Source organism: Thunnus albacares, chromosome 24, assembly GCF_914725855.1.
Source record: "Thunnus albacares chromosome 24, fThuAlb1.1, whole genome shotgun sequence".
Lineage (NCBI taxonomy): Eukaryota > Metazoa > Chordata > Actinopteri > Scombriformes > Scombridae > Thunnus > Thunnus albacares.
In genome coordinates, this window is record NC_058129.1 from 16,388,166 (window position 1) to 16,404,247 (window position 16,082).

A 16,082-nucleotide genomic window follows, 5' to 3' on the forward strand; every position below is an offset into this window, starting at 1 on the left:
TGTCTAGGTCTAGATGGTTACCCATTATCAATCAATCAATCAACAACTTTTTTAATACCACTGGGGGCAAATAGTTTTGAACAGCTTATTGACATAAAACACATACAACACACAAATACACCAAGGAACTAAAATTTGGAATAAAATCTATAAACAATGTTGATAAATAAACTTGACCGTGAACTCTGAACCACAAAGAATTAATTTCCTACAATAGTTGAAATAGTTACCAGAATATTGTGACCCAGAGGTGAACTAAACTTGTGTGGACGGGGCTCTGCTAAACACTGCAGTTAATGAGGTTAAAAGTGGCTTCTTCTTTTTTCCTTTGCAGGTAGAGACGGTATTTCCACCACAGCAATGGATGTGTGTCCAATCAGAACTCTGAACTCTGCAGTGTCCCACAAGACAGAAAAAACAACAAGGTCACAGCAACTGACTGTCAGATATTGAGTATTTTGGTCAAGAGGCTGGCATAAATAATGTCTTATAAAGATCACTAAACCTGATTTGGTAACACATAACAATAAGATATTAAACACTGTGTTTCATTATTTGCATCATCAAACATAGCTGCTATCTCAAGAAGAGGTTTTGAGGTGTCTTCAGGGTGAGCAGCCAAATATATTTCCATCCTGCTAAAATGATCATAGCTTATCTGACATCAGCCATGTTGACCACAATGTCACATTAAAATTCTATCATTAATGTTTTATATTCATGTTGTAGAGTTGGTCTGAATGTTGGATTAACTGTTATACCATCAATGATATTTTCAATGTTCCTGCTAAAAAACAAACACATTCAATGGACATTTGCTGGTCTCAGTTAATTTATTTTCACAGCCCAAACCTCCTGAACACAGTAAGATGCCTTGAAATGCTGATCTATAGAATTTAACCATTCTATTGTGTTAGGGTCAAAATTGACCCGTTTTCAAGTTAAGATATGTAATAAATATGATCTAGTTTTTTTTACTGGAACAAGGCTTCATGATATCCTAAAAAACAGCTATATTAACACAATAAATCAAATTGTCACCATTTCAGTCAATTCTGAAGGTCTCTAAAAAAAAGTTACATTTGTTGTGTTATGGGTCAAATATGACCAAGGAGAAATTATTGGCTGTTGCATGCATCATTTAAAAGTTGTGGGTTATTCTGTGGATCAAATTTGGCTCAAACAAGATTTATCTTTGACTCTAGACACCTGACCCCTCCCCTTCCTCCCTGGGAATAATTATTTTCTCGCAGTATGGACTTGTACTCCCAATCCCTCTGGCACCCCTCCCCCCAACGGGAATGCAACTTTTCTCGCAGAATATGGACACACTTACATTAAAAATGAATTTGAATGTTGTTGAATGAATGTTTTTTTTTCTCGCAGACAGGCACATTGTCATCTTGTGGGGGCGTGGCATGAACAACATTACACAGAATTCTTGCAATATTGGTATCTAAAAAGTGGTATATTGTAAGACAAATGGTCCATGGGAACATAAAAACAAAATTTAAAACTGTGATTACATGGATATGAATACATAATAAGTTAGTCATGAGGTGAAAAACAATATTCGATGATAATCATTGTTTTTGAGTGTGTTGGGCTGAGTTAAATCATGGGTCAAATTTGACCTGCTAACACAAAAGGCGTGGGCAACTTTCTAACACATTAGAAGGATTAAAATAAAAAGACTGCATAGGAGCTAAGAGTGTAGTCCTTCTTTCCAAAAACTTTTGTTTGTGAATCCAAAAGTTTTGCTGGACCACCATCACAAAACACACAAAACAAATATTACAGCAGGACTGAAGCCCTTCAGCAAAATATAACATTGTGATGAAGCACAAAATACTCAACTGAAATTGTGTAAACTGACAGATTAACTGAAATCAACATACAAAACCTTCAACACTGTTAATGTTGGCAACCAGAGCCTGGTTAAAAGGGAGAGGAGCAAACTTTACACATGTAGTGAAATGTGTAAAAAATGTGCCTTTTTTAGCCATGAAGCCAAACTTGAAATGATAACGATGGATTCTTTGTAGTTTTGGATTTAGCTTTGTAAAACCATCCACATACTAAACTCTCCACATAAGGAAGATAATAATGATGATGATTCACAGTGATTGTCAAGTGGAATCGGGTGCCAGCAATTAAAACTAAAAAGTGCAAATAGAGCAGATTTCAAAGGAAAAGGTGCAGCAGTTCATAGAAACAATACACCAAGATCCACAAAGTGTGTGACTGTATGGGGACCTCTGGTGGGCAGATAAAGAATAGTAAGGCCTGAGGGGTCACAGAAAGCAAAGACAGACACTTTATAAGGAGAAACAAAATACAAGTGCTGACATCATCATCATCAGCAGCAGCAGCAGCAGCTTGTGTCAACATCTAAAAACCTGAGACATTTTACATTATAGGAAAAAAATTGTTCTCTTCCAGAGACTCAACGCATCCTGCTGAGTCCATTTTTTACAATTTACGATTTCATTTAGCAGACGCTTTAATCCAAAGTGACGTACATCTGAGAGCTGATACAACACAAACAAGGATCTAGTCAGGAGAGAACAACACCAGTTAAGTACAATGAAACTAAGTTTGAGTCCAATAGGATGTAGATGCCAACAGGCAGTGCACAGAGGCAATACATAGAGTGCATTGAAGCAGATTTGTTTTGTTTTTGTTTAATTGTTTTGTTTTGTTTTTGTTTAATTGTTTTGTTTTCTCTCTTCCTTCAGTCCATCAAGTACAGAGATGTTTGTGAAAGAGCTGGGTCTTCAGTCTTTTCTTAAAGGTTGAGAGGGACTCTGCAGATTGAACAGAGTTTGGTATCTCGTTCCACCACAGAGGAACTTCAGAAGAGAAGAGTCTAGTAGTGACTTAGAGCCCTGTTGTGGTACCAGGTGCCTTTCATTGGCAGAGCGTAGTGAGCAGGAGGGAGTGTAGACCTGAATGAGAGAGTTCAGGTAGGTGGGAGCCGTTTAAGTTGCTGTTTTATAAGCGAGTGTCAGGGTTTTAAATTTGATGTGAGCAGCAACTGGGAGCCAGTGGAGGGACATAAACAGCAGGGTGACGTGTGCTGTTTTGGGCTGGTTGAAAACCAGATGTGCCGCCATGTTCTGGATCATCTGCAGAAGTTTTTACCTCCACAATCAATAACTTGTTTCCTCTCTTTGACATGTTAGCAGTTTAAAATGTTCCTCAGACCTCAGAACTTCCTGTAGAAGCCAGTAATCATCTGACCCTCATAAGCTGGATATGTACTGTGTTTAATTTGGCTCTGGTAAAAGTTAGATGATTCTCGTAACTCTAGGCTGTCATGAGGACTTCACTTGGAAGTATGAAAAATACAGTAAGCATAAAAAAAAAAAAAAATCAGCCTTTTCAGGTAAGGATTGATCAAAGAATAAATTGTATCCAATAAAATGTTTAGGCTGCAACAGGCTGCTGTTTAGGCAGCCAATGACACGGGTTTCCATTTGAAAACTATTTTGCTGCTTTAACACATCCTGTATAGTCGAGTGTATTTCTCTACAATAAAAAATTACATCTTTACAGTGACACTGAGTCTTGATTTGTGCCACCAAATGCTCATGTTGGTATTGATATTATGAGTTCAAAAGGCATCACAAAATAACTCAAGTTTCTTCTTTTCTTTTTTAGACGTAAATCTAAGTCACTCAAAAATGAAATGATAAAAAGCAAAAGTGCATATTGATTAAATAACAGCTCATGAGAGACAATGAGAGATTCAAATGTAAAATCAAGAGATTTGGGTGAACAAAAACACAATAACTGCCAACTTAATAAATTAATTTAGAGATGCACAACCACAAACCTCCACCTGGCTGCAGGTATTTCACACAGTCCTGCTCACAGCTGTCAGCATTTAACACTGTTTGTAGTCACATCTGTTGGGAAGGATCAGCCCAAAGCAGTTACATCCAGTGATGAAACCCTGAACTTCTGTCCTGACAGACAAGAAATCTGATATTTGGTACCCAAAGTACTTCAGCTTTGGGCCTCATCTTCTGGATCTGCTGTCTGTTCATCCATCAGCAGCATGTTTCCAGGTCATCAGGAATCATTGGTGACTCCTCTGTAAAATGATAAAAGAACCATCAGAATTACAATACATCTAATACATGCAAGTCACACAGAGTTTTAGTTTACTGCTGTTGCCGCTGTAACTTTTGGCATCATTCTGACTGGTCACAATAATATTTCTCTCACCAGTTTCATTGCTGGGATCTTGGGTCCCAACAGATGTCGGATCCTGGGTGGATGTTTCTTGGACAGGTGGAAGCATTTCTGACATCTCTGTGAAATAAATAAAGAATTGTCACAACCATGATGCATCTATCACACAGTGAATCCATATGAGAAGTTTTTTAACTGCTGCTATTCAAACAAATGTTGGTCAGATATGTCTTTGTCAGTATTTAGTTGAAAATAAATCTATTTGTCAGAATATATTTTTTAAATTTTCTGTTAAAACTAACAGCGGTATGATTGAAGACTGTTTAAAACTTCATTTGTCTGTTAGGAAAACATCACATTACTAAATTAACAACATGTAACAATGTGTCCAATTTTACACTTTTTTATTTAAATGATGTGGAAAACTTTTATGCATCCCTTGGTGATCTCCAAAATTGAAAAAGCACAAAAAACACACACATGCGTGTGTATTACAACAAAAAAATCTAAAAGCTTTAATCCAGTTTTTTGTTGTTGTTTTGTTGTCTGTCCCTCTTGTCTTGTCCTGTATCATGTGTCTTTGTGTTAATCACTCATTTTGCTCTATCAATTTTTTAAAAAGCACAAAAAACGGCTACTTTTCTGGAAATTTTTTTTATGTTTTGTCAAATTTTCTTTATTTTCTTTATTTTATTTTATTATTAGTTACATGATCTATCTCGTTATATTGTTACTGACTTATAATTTGACTGTGGAACTGCTACGTATGTGTAAAAATGTGTCTGTCATTCCCCTGCACACTGAATGCATTTGAAACACTGGTTTTTGTTTGTAAAAGTTTAGATATTAATTACTTTTAAGTGCTGGATGCATGAAAACAGAACATTATTTAAAATATTGTCAGGTTAAATACTCTAAAATTATTAAGACAAATAGGTAACCAACGTTTATTGATTATTGATTAGTGTCAGTGGGGAGATGACAGAAAATGAGGGACAGGGGGAGAGAGAGATGGAGAACTACAAGCAAAAGTTCCCTAATCAAACATGAATCAGGGACGTTGTGGTTCATGGTCGACGCTTCACCTCTTAAATCTAATTTTTGCCACTCCTATAACTGAATAGTATCATGTATGTTTAATATAATGTTTGTTGTTGTTATTTTTTCTTTCTGTAATTGTCTTCTTTCTTTTTTTGTGATTTTATACTGAAAAAATAAGCTAATTATTGACATGTTTCCATTAAATATATCGAGGCATGAAAATTGCCTGATATAAGAGATACCAGGGTTCATGGTCGGCGCCTTAACCTATTAAATCCAGACTGAAACCTATTATTTTACTACAATTTAATTGTGTAATTGCTACTTTGTTCAGATTTTTCTTCCTGATTTACAGCTTTCTGTACAAAAGCCATAAAAATGTATTATTGTTTGTTTTGTTGAACATGCACTTTTTTGTTTGTAAGATGTATTGAGTCACTAAGTGATTTTACAATCAACAGGAAACATGAAAGGTAGTGATGTTGCAGTTATTTGTTATGAGCTTTAACCACTAAGACAACAAGTCGACCCTGAAACATCCTTTTATGCAGATTCATCAAACATCTGGAGAGAATCTCTTGGTATTGGTTGTGGTCGTGGATATTTGCATGAGGATATAAACTTCCTGTCTCTTAGCATGAAAATACATCATCAGGACTAATATTGTTGGTAGAATCACATTCTTGAAAGAACTTGAATATGTATGATGCACAACTAGATTAACATTATCAGTCAAATTTACAGAAATATTAATATACCACACCTAAAGAAATATAAAGAATGTAAATTAAGGTCAAAGATTTGATTTATATCAGACCACCAAAATACAGTATATTTAATGCAACAAAATAAATACAATATTTTGTGACTTCTTACGTTCTCTCCTTTTGCGTCTGAAATAGAAGATGATGCCTTTGTATATTAAATAGATGATGAAGATGATGAACCCAACCAGAATCACTCCAACTACTGCTGTTAAGATGAGCATCCTTGCCAGATCCTCTACAAAAAATGAAAGAATAAATAATTAAAATAACAAATGGTTTACAAGGACACTGTATTGTATTCTAATGTCGTTAGCTGATACCATCTTTGATAATGCACTCTGAGGTGACCCAATACATAAAAATAATCAACTCAAAGCTCGTCATTTAGTCATTTAATGCTGTTAGAACATGTTTTGTAACTTCTATGAGGACATTAAGTACATTGTCATGTTTAGTAAAAACAGTAAGATGCATTAATAGTGCATAATAGTAGTGATGTTGCAGTTATTTGTTATGAGCTTTAATCACTAAGACAACAAGTCGACCCTGAAACATCCTTTTATGCAGATTCATGAAACATCTGGAGAGAATCTCTTGGTGTTGGTTGTGGTTGTGGATGTTTGCATGAGGATAGAAACTTCCTGTCTCTTAACATGAAAATACATCATCAGGACTAATATTGTTGGTAGAATCACACTCTTGAAAGAACTTGAATATGTATGATGCACAACTAGATTAACATTATCAGTTAAATTTACAGAAATATTAATATACCACACCTAAAGAAATATAAAGAATATAAATTCAAGTCAAAGATTTCATTTATATCAGACCAAAATAAATAAATATGATATTTTGTGACTTCTTACTGTTTCCGCCTTTGTATATTAAATAGATGACGGTGATGATGCACCCAGCCGGAATAACTACTGCTATGAAGATGAATATCCACATCAGAACCCCTACAAAAATATGAATAAATAAATTATTAAAACAACAAATAGTTTACAAGGACACTGTATTGTATTCTAATGTCGTTAGCTGATCCCATCTTTGATAATGCACTCTGAGGTGACCCAATACAGAAAAATAATAAACTCAAAGCTCGTCATTTAGTCATTTAATGCTGTTAGAACATGTTTTGTAACTCCTATGAGGGCACTGAGTACATTGTCATGTTTAGTAAAAACAGTAAGATGCATTAATAGTGCATAATAGTAGTGATGTTGCAGTTATTTGTTATGAGCTTTAACCACTAAGACAACAAGTCGACCCTGAAACATCCTTTTATGCAGATTCATCAAACATCTGGAGAGAATCTCTTGGTGTTGGTTGTGGTTGTGGATGTTTGCATGAGGATAGAAACTTCCTGTCTCTTAACATGAAAATACATCATCAGGACTAATATTGTTGGTAGAATCACACTCTTGAAAGAACTTGAATATGTATGATGCACAACTAGATTAACATTATCAGTTAAATTTACAGAAATATTAATATACCACACCTAAAGAAATATAAAGAATGTAAATTCAAGTCAAAGATTTGATTTATATCAGACCAAAATAAATAAAAAAAATATTTTGTGACTTCTTACCTTTTCTGCCTTTGTATTCTAAATAGATGATGATGATGACGACACACACAACCTGAATAAATAATGATACTGCTATGAAGATGAACATCCATGTCAGAACTCCTACAAAAAAATGAATAAATAAATAATTAAAACAACAAATGGTTTACAAGGACACTGTATTGTATTCTAATGTCGTTAGCTGATCCCATCTTTGATAATGCACTCTGAGGTGACCCAATACAGAAAAATAATAAACTCAAAGCTCATCATTTAGTCATTTAATGCTGTTAGAACATGTTTTGTAACTCCTATGAGGACATTGAGTACATTGTCATGTTTAGTACAAACAGTAAGATGCATTAATAGTGCATAATAGTAGTGATGTTGCAGTTATTTGTTATGAGCTTTAACCACTAAGACAACAAGTCGACCCTGAAACATCCTTTTATGCAGATTCATCAAACATCTGGAGAGAATCTCTTGGTGTTGGTTGTGGTTGTGGATGTTTGCATGAGGATAGAAACTTCCTGTCTCTTAGCATGAAAATACATCATCAGGACTAATATTGTTGGTAGAATCACACTCTTGAAAGAACTTGAATATGTATGATGCACAACTAGATTAACGTTATCAGTCACATTTACATAAATATTAATATACCACACCTAAAGAAATATAAAGAATGTAAATTCAAGTCAAAGATTTGATTTATATCAAACCACAAAAATACAGTTTTTTTAGTGCATCAAAATAAATACAATATTTTGTGACTTCTTACCATTTATCCATTTGCAACTGAAATTGATGATGCCTTTGTGTCTGAAAGTGATGATGATGATGCAGACAACCAGTAATAATATTGCCATGAAGATGAGCTGATTCCCTACAAAAAAAATAAATGAATAAATAATTAAAACAACAAATGGTTTACAAGGACACTGTATTGTATTCTAATGTTGTTAGCTGATCCCATCTTTGATAATGCACTCTGAGGTGACCCAATACAGAAAAACAATAAACTCAAAGCTCGTCATTTAGTCATTTAATGCTGTTAGAACATGTTTTGTAACTCCTATGAGGACATTGAGTACATTGTCATGTTTAGTAAAAACATCAATATATTAAATGTGTTACAGCAGATATTTGTTGGTGTGATAACTCACTTATGAAGGGGTTGAAGACTTTTTCACTGCTGTTGATGCTGACTGGGTTTTCAAACACACAGCTGAACCAGTTGGACCACAGCTCCTTTTCCACCTAGAAATTAAGAGAAAGACAATATTAGAAATCTCGTAAACCAAACACACAGATCTTTTGAGGAGGTCACTTTGTCTTTTTACAGTATGTCCAGATTACCAACAATAACATCAGGGACAACACAGTGATGCGGCCACTCAGTCATCAGCTTTTCACTATATATGCTGTAATACACTATTTAGCACATCTGCAAGACTGAATTATCCAGTATAAATTATAGTATACTAGTATGATTTGGTAGAATACTAAAACCTTATTTGGGCAATCTCTATCATCTTTTTTCTCAATTTTCTCAATTTTCTCTGTATCACAAATAGAAAATAATAAAAGTATAAAGTAATTAACAGAGAAACCTGTCAAGTTTTCTAATATCACATTTTTATCGCCTGCAAGACTGTATGGGAAACAAAAGAGATACAAAAACACTGTAATTGCCACATCTGGTGTATAGAGGACCAAAAGTGTCACATAAAAAGTAATAAATCATTTCATTTATTAATATCTAATTGTGCAATAAATACAGGAATTAATAAATACATTTACAAATTAATTAATGTGATGCTTTATTACTATTTGCCATGACACTTGTGGAGATATTCAGAGTTTTAAAAATGTCTGAACACTGAAGGTTTAAACTTAACAAACTTAACAAACGCAACAAAATATCTTTGAATGTTTGTGAAGTTCATATAAAATATTAGATTATCTCAACAGTTGCCTGTTAATTGGATAAAAATAAAAATGTCCAACCTTGTATCCAAATGCAGCTCTTGTTGTCACTTTTTTATGACTTTACAGAGACAAGTCTGGCCCTTTCCATGATCTGAAATCTTGATTTTCTGCAGGTTTGTTCATGTTGCTGTTCAGTTTATTTAATTATATATTGTTTATTTACCAGAGACAATGCACAACACATTTAATATACCAGATATAGTTAAAGCTAATTTCAGAAATATTCTAAACTGTCTAAGTATCCTAAACTGCACAGCCTGGATTCTGCCTCAGCTGGTCACCAATTGATGCCTGAATATGTGAATCAATTTAAAAAAGTAGATTCTGGTTTATTCTTGCAACATGATTTATCTGTTACTGATGAGACACACAAACATCATTATCCTGTGTTTACCATTGTTATTTTGTGCTCCTTGGTTGAAGACCATGTCATGTCACCTGATGTCCACCAGTAGGTGACTGGTTCAGCGCCCGTAGTGTCGCCATTACAGGTGAAGACACAGTAGGTCACAGAACACCATTCAGAGAGGGTGGGTTTAGAGACAGGAGCTGATAGAAAACAAAACAAAAAGACATTTCCTTTGAATTTAGGGCCGTTTTGATAAACTAAGACAAACTTCATACACAATTCCTCCACTTACAGATAACCAGGAGTTGAGTCTTGCTGGTGACTTTGTCGTTGATCTCTACTGTGTAGCTGCCGCTGTCGTCTGGAGTCAGTCCTGTGATCGTCAACGCTCCAGTTGAAATGTTCAGCATACTACGATCTGCAAAAAAATGCACAAGTTTAGCTTCTAAATAGGGATTTTTAGTCATCTTACAGTATGTTGTCAGTTGGAGCCACTTATTTCCAGTGTTGGTCATTTAAGAGTGGGCAGCTGGAGAAATTTGCACTTTAAAACACTAAAAATGTTTGTAGAACAGCTGATTTTAATACATAAAAAGTCTAGTTTTGATTTCCCACAGAAAAAGCAAGTGAATCCCTTTTTTATAACCCTAATTCTATTAATTTACCCATTGATAATTATGTAATTAAGGTATTTAATTGAGTTTTATGGGGATAATAACTGAATAAATCTTTGGATTGCAACATATTCAGATATTCGGGGATAATCTGCACAATTTAAGAGCTTTTCTAACCAAAACACATTAAAGTGATACCTTATTTAACAGTATACCTTTAAAGGGCCTCAATACTTTACTAAATGTGAAAATTCAGGGTCAGTATTAGTTGTATTTGTCAAATTGAATGGGTTATACTCCTTTAAAAAACTCAATTCATGCAGAAAACACATTCAAAACCCCTCTATTATAATATAATCCATTAATTTTGCCAAAATCTGGGATAAACCTATTAAATACTGTAAAAGAATTCCTTAAAATATAATTCATTTACAACAGAAAATATTTAGACCCCTAATTTAAACCAAAATCTCAACCTAAATGTATCAAAAACTTCAAATTAATGTATAAAATCATTGATCTCTGGCTACCAAACAGCTTGATTTAGTTTAAAGTGGTACCTTTGAAGTGTCGGTAGGAGAAAGTCTCGCCTCCATACCACTCAATGGCAAGATCAGGTCCATGTTTCCACTCTATACTGGTGATGGGATTCACTACAGAGTCTGATGTGAGAACAGCTTTGTCACCTATTTTCCCGTAGAGTGGTTCTTCTGTAAAATAAAATAAATTAAACATAAGTGAATTTGAATTTCTCTGTTTAATTACTGAAATGTATTTTTTCTTTAATCAAGTGTGTCCTGCTCTAGTTTTAGTAAAAGTTAAGTAAAAAGTACAAAGTACAATATTTTCCTCTAAAATGTAGTGGAGCATAAAGTAACATAAAATAGAAATACTCAAAATAACAAGTGGTAAAACTTTACTTAAAGCCTCCTGTTTAGCATTTACAGCAGTATTTAACATTTAACACACTATGTTGTTTTTTAGCAAATATAAGTGTTTGTCAATGTATTTGTCAATGATTGTAACTCCTCATGTGGGATCCATAACTGTAATCAGATAAAGACAATTTAGTAAAACAGTTATAATAATATAAAATATGTCTTCATAGAAGAAGTTATAATTGCTGACAAATACTGTACATTAATAAACATTTAAAGGACAGGTTAACAGTTTTTCAACTGTGTCTTAAAACAACAGTCAGGTGTCCATATGAACAGTGAAAGAGGTTTTCCTCGCTGTAATCATTCCTCCTGTTCATACTGGATATCAAAAGATCCTTCAAATGTGCTTTCAATGTAAGTGATGGAGGCCAAAATCCACAGTGTGTCCACACAGTCATTTAAAAGTTGATGTGAAGCTTATATGAGTCTTCAGCAGTCTGAGTTAGTCATATCAAGTGGATATCTGACACATTTACAGTCTTTTTAGCTAAAAATTCCCTCTTTGTGTTTCCTCAGACAGTGTTTCCCTGTTGAGCTGTGGTGGAAGTATAGTAACAAAAAGAGGAACTTTGACACTAAAAAGACTAACGTTGAAAGATATCTACTTGATTTGACTCATTTGGACACTGAAGCTTCATATTAGCTTCAGATAAACTTTTAAATACATTTTTGCACAGAAGGATGAATGTGGATTTTGTCCTCCATCACTTCCATTGTAAGTGCATTATGAAGGGATCTTCTAATGGTCAGTATGAACAGGAGGAATGATTACAGCAAGAAAAACATGTTTACATGTTCATTTGGGCTCCTGACTGTTGTTTTAAGACAGACTTGAAATATGAACCCATCCTTTTAACATACACTTACAACTACATTATAGTGTGTTATAAACATTTATTAAATGTTTATAAATATTCATATACATCTTATTAATGCTAAATAGGGGGACTTAAAGTGTTACCCAAGTGCCTCGGGTAATTTCCAACACTGATTCTAGTCTATTTCTAAATTTAGGGGACAAATATCCCTTTAAAACTCTTAATACCTTATGACCCCTCATCACATCACTATTCCTTAAACCAGATTTATAAAACTGTTCACAGCCAAATATTCACAGTTATAAAAGGCTTCAAATATACATTTCTGTTGTCACAATTCATGTAAATGTGTACATGTGGTAAACAGAAACTAGACTCTATCTAACCTGAGGGTGTTGTCACAAAATGAAAATCGAAACCAAAACATATAACACAAACAATGCACAGAATCATAACATGATATTATAATTTTCTCAACATGTCAGTTAAAAGATTATAACAGTTAAAACAGTTTAAATTATTCTAAACTTACTGTTGGCTGCCACTGCGGTCCATAATAGAAAGTAAAGCAACAACATCTTCTTGTTCTCAGTTGGGCTTCAATAGAAGTAAGATAAGATATTTAAAAACATATAAAAACATTTTTTTAAAGTATATATAGATTTATAAATGTATTCAGAAAGTTAAAAAGTAGGAAAGGCTTCTGTTGACAGCTGTAGCTGAGAGTGAAGGAGGAAGTAAAAGCAGCAGAACAACAAGAAGTGGTTCACATACATGACGAACTTCTGACTGAGCAGCTGTCATTTTATTTATATTTCATTAAATGTTTCAGTCACTCTGTAAGTTAGTGTCATAAAGAGAGAAGATCAGTTTCCTTAAGACAGAACTGTTGATTTACTGTTGCCTCTAAAACACAAACATACAGGAAGAGAATAAAAGAAATAAATCAATAAAAACATTTCCTTCTGCTATTTGTCTATGGAGGGTTTTAAGGGCCAAAACTAAATATATAAATACATAAATAATTACATAACTAATTCTTAAATATATGAGTAAATATATAATTATAACAACAAAATGCTTAAATAAATGAATAGATAAATAATTGTGTAATTCAGTGTTTAATTATCACCACAAATAAATCACAAATTAAATCAGACATTAAATATATAAATGTTAAATTTGTTTTTTAAATTCATATATATATTACACATTCATACATTAATTAATTTATTTACTTATTCATTTATTCATACATTTATTTATCTATTTATAACTATCTTTATTTATTTATATATACTTTCATGTATCCATAGTGTAACTTGCTGCAGTGAAATAAATAAATGCATCATCTTCATCCATCAGCAGTCAGGGGGTCGGACTCTGCCCTGTGATTGGTGGTTGAACTTGAATCTGCTGCTTTTGCCTAATTCAAGATGGCAGCACCTGGTGCAGATTTAAATTAAATCTTGTGTGTTACAATAGTAGATATGTCGGCTGTAGCTGAACAGATGGAGGCAAATTACAGTTCCTGTGCTTTATTAGATCAGATTGACGGCTTCACTGAATGAATTGGAATGATATTGACCCGACTGACACAGAAATGAATGAAGCTGTATTCAGGATCTCAGATCCTGCTGGTCTGTAATACTGTTCATTCACCAATCAGAGTATGAAAAGATCCCCTTCAAATGTGCTTCCAATATACTGTCCATGTAATACTGTACATTAATAAACATTTAAAGGACAGGTTAACAGTTTTTCAACTGTGTCTTAAAACAACAGTCAGGTGTCCATATGAACAGTGAAAGAGGTTTTCCTCACTGTAATCATTCCTCCTGTTCATACTGGATATTAAAAGATCCTTCAAATGTGCTTTCAATGTAAGTGATGGAGGCCAAAATCCACAGTGTCTCCACACAGTCATTTAAAAGTTGATGTGAAGCTTATACGAGGCTTCATCAGTCTGAGTTAGTCATATCAAGTGGATATCTGACACATTTACAGTCTTTTTAGCTAAAAATTCCCTCTTTGTGTTTCCTCAGACAGTGTTTCCCTGTTGAGCTGTGGTGGAAGTATAGTAACAAAAAGAGGAACTTTGACACTAAAAAGACTAACGTTGAAAGATATCTACTTGATTTGACTCATTTGGACACTGAAGCTTCATATTAGCTTCAGATAAACTTTTAAATACATTTTTGCACAGAAGGATGAATGTGGATTTTGTCCTCCATCACTTCCATTGTAAGTGCATTATGAAGGGATCTTCTAATGGTCAGTATGAACAGGAGGAATGAATACAGCAAGAAAAACACGTTTACATGTTCATTTGGGCTCCAATTGGACTATTTTAACACACATCTGTAAAATGCTGTCCCCTAATGTCCTAAGAGGAGGGAGAGGTCAGCGGTTTCCAGCGGTGACTTTGACTAAATGTTTTTTCTAACTCTCTGATATTTGACGACGTGAAAACACGGTAATAAATTAACAGGTTAAATCTCCCCCTCTGTCTCCACATCAGTCCTGTAGTATAAATATAAACAGGTCTATATTCACCTGTTGACACATGAAGTCAAAGCTGTTCTCCAGCGGCTGTCCGGCCGAGCGGAGCCGCATTTAGTGTCTCAGACAGCGGGGAGAGCAGCGGCTCATCTCCGCCTCCTCCACAGGCTGATTCAGGCAGGAAAACCTGCCGTCAGTCATCAGTAGGTAGATGGAAACAGTAACAACAACACTGCGTTTAATTACTGAGGATCATCTCGCTTCAACTGTTTCTCCACACAAACAAACTTAACTACAAAATTGCAGAAAATATTCCAGCCGTTAGTTGTGAGTTCACCTTTAGTTCCAAACGACACTTTTAACAACCAAACGGCAGATTTCTGTTGTTTCTGGAGAAGCTAATATCGCTAAAAACATGAACAAAGAGCCATTAAAGTGTCAAACACTGTCGGTTACATTACCTTCAAGAATCTGCGTCAAGGTGTCAGACAAGGTGAAATTAAATTAAACAAATGTCACCAGGAAATAGGCGGGAATAGACGACGTGTTGCACTATATTCTGTCACCTGTCACATTTTTAGTGAGTAAGCTGCTGTGTGACGGTGACCCTCAGCAGGTGTTACAGTCACATAAACTAGAATAGAAGTTAAAACTAAATCTGGACCTTGCAGCCAGGCCAAACAAGTTCACATCACTTTGTGTTAAAACTTGATCACAATCACAAACATTCAAGGGGGACTAAAGGTTAATGATAAAGACAAGAAATAAAAGAAGAAATAGTTAAATATCTTGTAAAGCTTACAGTTATTAAACGTTTTAACAGCTTTTTTGTTTGTACATTCGGATATTGAAGAAATGTATTGTTTGTTTGGCTTTTTGCTTGAAAAAAATGGTTCTGGGGACATAAAATTTGGTCCAAATACGGATATTAATCAGAACTTTGAGTCTTAAACCAAATTAACTGGCTGATATTCTCTCACTTGTAATAAGAATGGCGCCATCTGCTGGGAAAATAATTTATAAACTTCAGATCCTTCATAAATCCTACACAATAAGTGACCTCTGTTAGGCACAAAGGGAGATCACAAAGATCCATTTGAATCATCCAGTGGAGGAAAGTTCTGTCATGAATTTAGGAATAATAGAGGATCATTTTCAGACTATTCTGATGCATACAGTTTTTTTTTTATAAAAAGGTGGAACAAAAGTTTTATATAAGCTTTGGGTCATCAGATATAGTGTCAATTATTATCTCATTAATAGTATTAATTTTTGTGTGATA

At 34.2% G+C, this 16,082-nt stretch overlaps 1 protein-coding gene across 2 annotated transcripts in view; it reads right to left on the reverse strand.

Annotated features, from left to right (window-relative positions):
• LOC122976553 (titin-like) overlaps positions 1 to 15,365 on the reverse strand; it is a 326,074-nt gene extending 310,709 nt beyond the window's left edge. Inside the window, exons 1-5 of one of the 2 annotated variants that reach the window (XM_044345108.1) lie at positions 15,262 to 15,365; positions 14,855 to 14,987; positions 12,831 to 12,895; positions 11,100 to 11,249; positions 10,218 to 10,343 (exon numbers count right to left, since the gene is read on the reverse strand). In XM_044345108.1, the coding sequence (XP_044201043.1) occupies positions 10,218 to 10,343; positions 11,100 to 11,249; positions 12,831 to 12,876 (322 nt within the window). In that variant the 5' untranslated portion in view covers positions 12,877 to 12,895; positions 14,855 to 14,987; positions 15,262 to 15,365. The remainder of the gene's footprint in view (positions 1 to 10,217; positions 10,344 to 11,099; positions 11,250 to 12,830; positions 12,896 to 14,854; positions 14,988 to 15,261) is intronic. The other variant, XM_044345109.1, reaches the window with a different exon arrangement.
• Positions 15,366 to 16,082: the final 717 nt, after the last annotated feature.